Source organism: Callithrix jacchus, chromosome 22 (assembly GCF_049354715.1).
Source record: "Callithrix jacchus isolate 240 chromosome 22, calJac240_pri, whole genome shotgun sequence".
Taxonomy (NCBI): Eukaryota; Metazoa; Chordata; class Mammalia; order Primates; family Cebidae; genus Callithrix; species Callithrix jacchus.
Genome location: NC_133523.1, coordinates 32,458,223 through 32,467,134, shown reverse-complemented (window position 1 = coordinate 32,467,134; position 8,912 = coordinate 32,458,223). Strand labels below are relative to the sequence as shown.

The 8,912-nt window shown below is 40.2% G+C and overlaps 1 protein-coding gene across 4 annotated transcripts in view; it reads right to left on the bottom strand.

The window, feature by feature from the left end:
• Positions 1-4,072: 4,072 nt before the first annotated feature.
• The window catches only part of ZNF850 (zinc finger protein 850), a 67,529-nt gene continuing 62,689 nt past the window's right edge, over positions 4,073-8,912 (bottom strand). For all 4 annotated transcript variants that reach the window (XM_035286763.3, XM_035286764.3, XM_054250324.2 and 1 more), the window contains one exon: positions 4,073-8,101. In XM_035286763.3, the coding sequence (XP_035142654.1) occupies positions 5,064-8,101 (3,038 nt within the window). In that variant the 3' untranslated portion in view covers positions 4,073-5,063. The remainder of the gene's footprint in view (positions 8,102-8,912) is intronic.

Below are 8,912 nucleotides of genomic sequence, written 5' to 3'. Positions count from 1 at the left end.
TGGTGCAGTCACTTTTATACATACCAGAAATAGAAGAGTAGTCACCAGAGGTTAGAAGATTGAGAAAAGGGGAAATGGGAAGGAGGTGTTGCTTGATAGGTTTACAGTTGCTGTTTTACAAAATGAACATGAAAAGGGTTCTGGAGATAGATGTTGGTTGTACATTATGAATGGACTTAGTACTGACTGTACACTTAAAAATAAGATGGTAAATTTTATATGTATTTTACCACAGTAAAAAAATTTGAAAAAATATTAATTGGTTTTTTGAAGAGATCAATAAGATGATAAACTTCTAGCCAGACTGATCAAAAGAGAGACAGAACATACAAATTGCCAGTGTCAGAAGTGAAAGTATGGACATCAAAACTACAGGCCAGGCATGGTGGCTCATGCCTGTAATCCCAGCACTTTGGGAGGCCGAGGAAGGTGATCAGCTGAGGTCAGGAGTTTGAGACCAGCCTAGCCAACATAGTAAAACCCCGTCTCTACTAAAAGTACAAAATTAGCTGGGCATGGTGGCACATGATTGTAATCCCAGCTACTTGGGAGGCTGAGGCAGGAGAATTGCTTGAAATCAGGAGGCAGAGGTTGCAGTAGGCTGAGATCGCGCCATTGTACTCCAGCCTGGGCAACAAGAGTGAAACTCCGTCTCAACAAAACTAAACAACAACAAAAAAGAAAAAACCCCGCTACAGTTAAAAGAAGCAGAACTGCAGTTGTAGTGAGTTGTAGTGAGCTGCAAATAAGCAGGGAGGGAAGGCTGACTGCAGACAGACATGAGGGGTGTTTGGGGGATGGTGAAAATGTTCTCTGATTGTGCTAGTAGCATAACAGATATATACTGATATTAACATTAATCAAGTTGTTCATTTAAAAGTATGAATTGCAATCTATGTAAATTATACGTCAACCAACTTAATAAGAAAATAACGAGGTCTTGTCTTTGAATAGTGGAAGATATAATCTCTGACTAAATATAAGCCCAAGTGGTTTTATTAATAGTTTAACACAGTTTCTTTATTAAATTTGTTTTTTGAGTCTTGCTCTGTCACCTAGGCTGGAGTATAGAGCCACTGTGCCTGGCCAAAAATTATTTTAATTAGTAAAACCATAAACCTGCAATCATCCTTAATGGTGAATATTAAAAATACTCTCTTGACTGGGCACAGTGGCTCACGCCTATAATCCCAGCACTTTGGGAGGCTGAGGTGGGTGGATCACTAGGTCAGGAGTTTGAGACAAGCCCCCTGACCAACATGGTGAAACCCTGTCTCTACTAAAAATAAAAAAATTAGCTGGGCATGGTGGCACATGCTTGTAATCCAAGCTACTCAGGAGGCTGAGGGCAGGAGAATTTCTTGAACCTGGGAGGTGGAGATTGCAGTGAGCCAAGATCACGCCACTGCACTCTAGTCTGGGTGACAGAGAGAGACTCAGTCTCAAAAAGCAAGCAACAAAAGAAAGTCCTTTGGCCAGGCATGATGGCTCAAACCTGTAATCCCAGCACTTGGGGAGGCTGAGGAGGGTGGATTGCTTGAGCCCAGAGGTTCGACACCAGCCTTGACATCATAGCAAAACCCCATCTCTGCAAAAAATACAAAAATGTGCCAGGTGTGGTAGTGCACACCTGTAGTCCCATCTACTCAGGAGGCTGAGGTGGAAGGATTGATTGAGCCTGGGAGGTGGAGGCTGCAGTGAGCAGTGATAATGCCACTGCATTCAAGCCTGGTAACAGAGTGAGACCCTGAAAAAAAAAACAAAAAAAACGCCCTTACAGAAAGGGTCAAGATGAGGAAACTAATTAGTGCTGTATACATTCATACTATACATATGATCCAAGCTACAAGTACAAATTAAGAAATGAGGCATATAGAAAGGAATAGACATTTTTATTTACGAATAATACTGACATCTTTCTAGACAATTCAATCTCATGAAGAAACCATTCGATCTACTAGTTTATCAATGTTACAATCCTTAGGCAAAAAAAAAAAACAGCATTTAGTACATAGTAATCAATTACATAACAGAAAAAGTATCCCAATCATAATATAAAGAAAAAATCATTATCTAGAAATAAGTAAAATAAGAAATGTGTAAACCTTTATGCTAAAAATATAAAGACTTACTAAAGCACCTAAAAGAATACCCAGTGAAACATAGAGATATACCAGGTATAGGAAGAGAAAAACTCAATGCCGTAAGATGTCAGTAATGATTCTTCTTTCCAACACTGTGGCAGCCTAGAAATATTGAAAATCCTCTATTAAAAGGATTTACCCCAAATAGGTCATCTTTGGTTGATAAGAATATACGGGTGATCTTTCTGTTTTCATTGTGCTTTTCTCTGCTCTTTAAAAAAAATTTTCTACTTTTTTCACAAAAAGAGTAAAAACATAGTGTTGGCTGAGCACAGTGGTTCACACCTCTAAGTCCCAGAACCTAGGAGGCTGAGGTGGGAGGATCACTTGAGCCCAGGAGTTCAAGACCAGCCTGGGCAACATGATGAAACCCTTTCTCTACAAAAAATACAAAAATTAGCTCTGTGTGGTGGTGTGCACTTGTAGTCCCAGCTACTCAGGAGGCTGAGGTGGGGGATCAATTGAGCCCGGGAAGTTGAGGCTGCAGTGAGCTGAGATTGTGCCATTGCACTACAGCCTGAGCAACGCAGCAAAACCCTGTCACACACGAAAAAGACAACTGTGAACTGTAAAAAGCACTCTTCTGTCTTCACTCTCTATATATATTTATGATTAAATACTGCCAAGGAACCAGTACCAAAAATATGGAGAAGGAATAATAAATGAGAGTAAGAATTTGAAAACAAACCTTTGATTTGTTTCAATAAATTGAGACAAACCTCAACTGACTACAAATTGAGACGAAAGAATCAGTTGAGACAAAGCCTCAACTGATTAACCTTAAAATAACCTCCTCTTTTTTTTGAGACGGAGTTTCCCTCATTACCCAGGCTGCAGTGCAGTGGCGTGATCTCAGCTCACTGCAACCTTCGCCTCCTGGGTTCAAGCAATTCTCCCGCCTCAGCCTCCTGAGTAGCTGAGATTACAGGCACGTGCCACCATGCCCAGCTAATTTTTTGTATTTTTAGTAGAGACAGGGTTTCACCATGTTGACCAGGATGGTCTCCATCTCTTGACCTTGTGATCCACCCGCCTCGGCCTCCCAAAGTGCTGGGATTACAGGCTTGAGCCACCGTGCCCGGCCAAAATAACCTTCTTAAAAGGTTGTTTTATCATCCTTAATGGATAAGATATATATATATTTAAAATCATCCATAAGCATATTAGTAAAAGTAGAAAAAAATAGATGTGTAAGTTGTAGAGATGTGTTAACTTTTTAAAATGGAAGTATAACTTAAATAGAATGAAATACAACAATCTGAAGTACATAGTGGATGAGTTTTTAAGTTTTCATCAACTTTATTGAAGTACAATTTATGTATAATAAAATGCAACCATGTATCTACATTCATGCAAATACCAACTTGTCAGAAATGCCTTTCCTGGCTGGGCGTAGTGGCTCACACCTGTAATCCAAGCACTTTGGAGGCCAAGGCGGGCGGATCACCTGAGGTCAGGAATTCAAGACCAGGCTGACCAACATGGTGAAACCTCCTCTTTATAAAAGAAAACTACAATTAATGGCCAGGCGCGGTGGCTCACACCTGTAATTCCAGCACTTTGGGAGGCCGAGGCAGGTGGATCACAAGGTCAAGAGATCGAGACCATCCTGGTCAACATGGTGAAACCCCGTCTCTACTAAAAATACAAAAAAAAAAAAAAAAAAAAAAAATTAGCTGGGCATGGTGGCGCGTGCCTGTAATCCCAGCTACTCAGGAGGCTGAGGCAGGAGGATTGCCTGAACCCAGGAGGTGGAGGTTGTGGTGAGCCGAGATTGTACCACTGCACTCCAGCCTGGGTAACAAGAGCGAAACTCCGACTCAAAAAAAAAAATGCCTTTCCTGACTACCTTATCCAAATTAGCCCTGCCCACCCCATTTTTCTCTAATCCCTTACCTTACTTACTTTATAACACACATACAGCCTGGTTTTATATTACATATATAATTTATTTGTTACTGTCTACTATACTTAAACTCCAAGACAACAAAAGTTATTTTTCTTACAGACTATTGTATCAGCAGTTCCTAACACAGGGATGGCTCAGAAATATTGAATATAATTGATGCATGAGTGCCTTTGGAAATATAAACATATATATATGTCTAAATTTTTTTTTTTTGAGACACAGTTTCGCTCGTCACCCAGGCTGGAGTGCAATGGTGCGATCTCGGCTCACTGCAACCTCTGCCTACTGGGTTCAAGCAATTCTCCTGCCTCAGCCTCCCGAGTAGCTGGAACTACAGGCGTGCAGCACCATACCCAGCTAATTTTTTGTATTTTTAGTAGAGACAGTGTTTCACCTTGTTGACCAGGATGGTCTCGATCTCTTGACCTTGTGATCCACCTGCCTCGGCCTCCCAAAATGCTGGGATTATAGGCGTGAGCCACCGTGCCTGGCCTATGTCTAAATATTTTTAAAGGAGCCGGAGCCAGGTGCAGTGGCTCATGCCTGTAATCTCAACACTTTGAGAGGCTGAGGCGGGTGGATCACTTGAGGTCAGGAGTTCGAAACCAGCCTGGCCAACATGGTGAAACCCCATCTCTACTAAAAATATGGGCAACAAGAGTGAGACTCCATCTCAAAACAAACAGAAAAACTAATACTATCAACATTTTACCATTTAGTAATTTTGGCACAGAGTTCATATAATTAGCCAAATGTCACATAGGTAGTAAATGGTTGTCATTTGTCATTGACCACATTCTCTAATACGAATTTGTATTTCAACAAGCTTTGAGTCGATAGAAAACTCATTTGCATTCATTATCAACTTCTTTCAGTATTAAATGTCCTAATTTTGAAAAAAGTGAACATGAAGTAAAAGGAATTCCCACATCCATTGTGTTTGACCCACATATGGAATCTGCTGATGATCCATGGCAAATGAGTGGCATGAGAATGGTTTCCTACATTAATTATGTTAGGTCATGAATTCTCCGATGTTGAGTTAGCTGTGTAAGCTGTCTAAAGGCCTTCCCACATGTCTTACATTCATAAGGCTTCTCGCCAGTGTGAATACTGTAATGTCGGCTGAGTCCTGAGGCATAGAAAAAGGCTTTCCCACATTCTGGACATTGATACGTTTTGTCACCAGTATGGATTCGTTTATGTTGACTGAGTTGTGAAGGACATCGAAAGGCCTTCCCACATTCCTTACAATCATAAGGTTTCTCACCAGTGTGAGTTCGCTGATGTCGAATTAGTTCTGAGCCGCAAGTAAAAGATTTTCCACATTCTTTACATTCATAAGGTCTGTCACCAGTATGAATTCTCTGATGTAGAGTAAGGTGTGTACGCTGTCTGAAGGACTTCCCACATGTTTTACATTCATAGGGTTTCTCGCCAGTGTGAATACTGTGATGTTTGGTGAGTCCTGACAAACGGACAAAAGCTTTCCCACATTCCTGACATTGATAAGGTTTCTCACCAGTATGGATTCGTTGATGTTGAGTAAGTTTTGAACGACGTCTAAAGGCCTTTCCACATTCCTTACAATCATAGGGTTTCTCACCAGTGTGAATTTGCTGATGTTGAATTAGTGCTGAGCGAAAAGTAAAAGATTTTCCACATTCCCTACAATGATAGGGTTTCTCACCAGTGTGAATTCGCTGATGTTCAATTAGTGTAGAGTGAGAAGTAAAAGATTTTCCACATTCCTTACAATCATAGCGTTTCTCACCAGTGTGAATTGGCCGATGTTGAATTAGTGCTGAGCGAAGAGTAAAAGATTTCCCACATTCTTTACAATGATAGGGTTTCTCACCAGTGTGCATTCGCTGATGTTGAGTTAGCGTTGAGTGAGAAGTAAAAGATTTCCCACATTCCTTACAATCATAGGGTTTCTCACTAGTGTGAATTCGCTGATGCTGAATTAGTGTTGAATGAGAAGTAAAAGATTTCCCACATTCCTTATCATCATAGAGTTTCTCACCAGTGTGTGTTTGTTGATGTTGAATGAGTGTTGAGTGAGAAGTAAAAGATTTCCCACGTTTTTTACAATCATAGGGTTTCTCGCCAGTGTGATTTTGCTGATGTTGAATTAGTCCTGAGCAGAAAGTAAAAGATTTCCCACATTCTTTACATTCATAAGGTTTCTCACCAGTATGAATTCTCCGGTGTTGATTAAGATATGTACGCTGTGTAAAGGCCTTCCCACATTCTGGACATTCATAGGGTTTCTCACCGGTGTGAATTCTGTGATGTTGGGTGAGTCCTGAGACACTGGTAAAGGCTTTCCCACATTCCTGACATTGGTAAGATTTCTCACCAGTATGGATCTGTTGATGTTGAGTAAGTCGTAAACGAAGTCTAAAGGCCTTCCCACATTCCTTACAATCATAGGGTTTCTCACCAGTGTGAATTTGCTGATGTTGAATTAGTGTTGAGCCAACAGTAAAAGATTTTCCACATTCCTTACAATTAAAAGGTTTCTCACCAGTGTGAATTCGCTGATGGTGAATTAGTGCTGAGCGAAAAGTAAAAGATTTTCCACATTCTTTACAATCATGGGGTTTCTCACCAGTATGAACTGCCTGATGTCCAATTAGCCCTGAGCGAAAAGTAAAAGATTTTCCACATTCTTTACAATGATAGGGTTTCTCACCAGTGTGAATTCGTTGATGCTGAAGTAGTGCTGAGCCAGAAGCAAAAGATTTCCTACATTCCTTACAATCATAGGGTTTCTCACCAGTGTGAATTTGCTGATGTCGATTTCGTGTTGAGCGAAAAGTAAAAGATTTTCCACATTCCTTACAACAATAAGGTTTCTCACCAGTGTGAATTCGCTGATGTTGAAGTAGCGCTGAGGCTGAAGCAAAAGATTTCCCACATTCCTTACAATCATAGGGTTTCTCACCAGTGTGAATTCGCTGATGTTGAATTAGTGATGAGCCAGCAGTAAAAGATTTTCCACATTCTTTACAATCATAGGGTTTCTCACCAGTGTGAATTGTCTGATGTCCAATTAACCCTGAGCGAAAAGTAAAAGATTTTCCACAATCCTTACAATGATAGGGTTTCTCACCAGTGTGAATTCGCTGATGTCGAATTAGTGCTGAGCGAAAAGTAAAAGACTTTCCACATTCCTTACAATCATAGGGTTTCTCACCAGTGTGAATTCGCTGATGTCGAATTAATGCTGAGACTGAAACAAAAGATTTTCCACATTCCTTACAATCATAAGGTTTCTCAGCAGTGTGAATTCGCTGGTGTCGAATTAGTGTTGAGCGAACAGTAAAAGATTTTCCACATTCCTTACAATGATAGGGTTTCTCACCAGTGTGAATTTGCTGATGTTGATTTAGTGTTGAGCCAGAAGTAAAAGATTTTCCACATTCTTTATATTCATAAGGTTTGTCACCAGTATTAATTCTCTGATGTTGAGTAAGGTGTGCAGATGGTCTAAAGGCCTTCACAGATTCCTGACACTCATGAGGTCTCTCATCTGTATGAATTTTCTGGTGTTGGATAAGATGTGAACCAGAAACAAAAGCTTTTCCATATTCTTTACATGCATAGGGCTTTTCCCTAGTATGAATTCTCTGATGTTTAACAAGATAGGAAAAATGACCAAAGGCCTTCCCACACTCCTTACATTTATGGAGTTTTTCACTAGTATGGGTTTCTTGCTCTTGTGTAAGTTCTGAGCCATACTTAAGAGCCATACATTCTGTGGATTTATACAGTTTCTCTCCAGGCTGAATCTGATGATGCAAAGTGAAAGATGTCTGTAGGCAGAAAGCTGGCATTTTTTCATAAGTCATTAATGCTTTTTCCAAATGTCGCTCCTGATTTATACCTTGTTGCTCAAACTGGCCTTTGCTCTCCCAGTCATCTCTGAAACTGGAGCCCACAAGGCTATGACGTTTTTCCATTCTCACCCACTGAGATGATGTTACTTCAGAGATTTCTTTTGGCAGACATGAATATTTGGTCTGACATCTGAACTCCAAGTCTGAAAAATAACCAGAAAGCAAAAACATAGTGTTTTCTTGTTGAGTAGAAATAAATATATCTATGATAGAAAGGGGAGACAAACTGAAAATAACGAAATAATCTTTACTCCTTAGGAAGTAAAGACAGGTTGGGTGTGGAGGCTCATGCCTATAATCCTAGCACTTTGGGAATCTGAGGCAGGAGGACTGCTTGAGCCCAGGAGTTCGAGGGTACAGTGAGCTATGATTGTGCCACTGTACTCTAGCCTGGGTGACAGAGCAAGACCCTGTCTCAAAAAAAAAAAAAAAGGAAAGATGGTGTGCATATATGGTGATAGTAGGTACCCTTATATGATGTGATGAGAACAGCAGTTTATCTCCGTGTGCTTCCTTCTAAAAAATCCTGAACTCCAGTCTAATCACTGGAAAAACACTAGACAAGCCCCAAAATTAGAGACAATCTACAAAATACCTGGCCAGAACTCTCGAAAACTATTGAGATAATCACAAACAAGGAAAGCCTGAAAAGCTGTCAAAGCAAAGAGGAGCCAAGGGAGACATGATGACTCAATGTAATGTGTTATCCTAGATGAGACCCTAGAATAGAAAAAAAGGACGTTAGGTAAAAGCTAAGGAAATTTGAGTAAAGTAGGGGCTTTCATTAATAATAATAGATCTCAGCACCATAGGAGAGATAAATAATAATAACATTGCTTCAACAATATTATTATTAGATAGGATCAACAGTCATTCATTATGACAGATGTACAAATATAAGATGTTAATTGGAAACTACATGTGATGTATATGGGAAGTCTCTGCACCAACCTG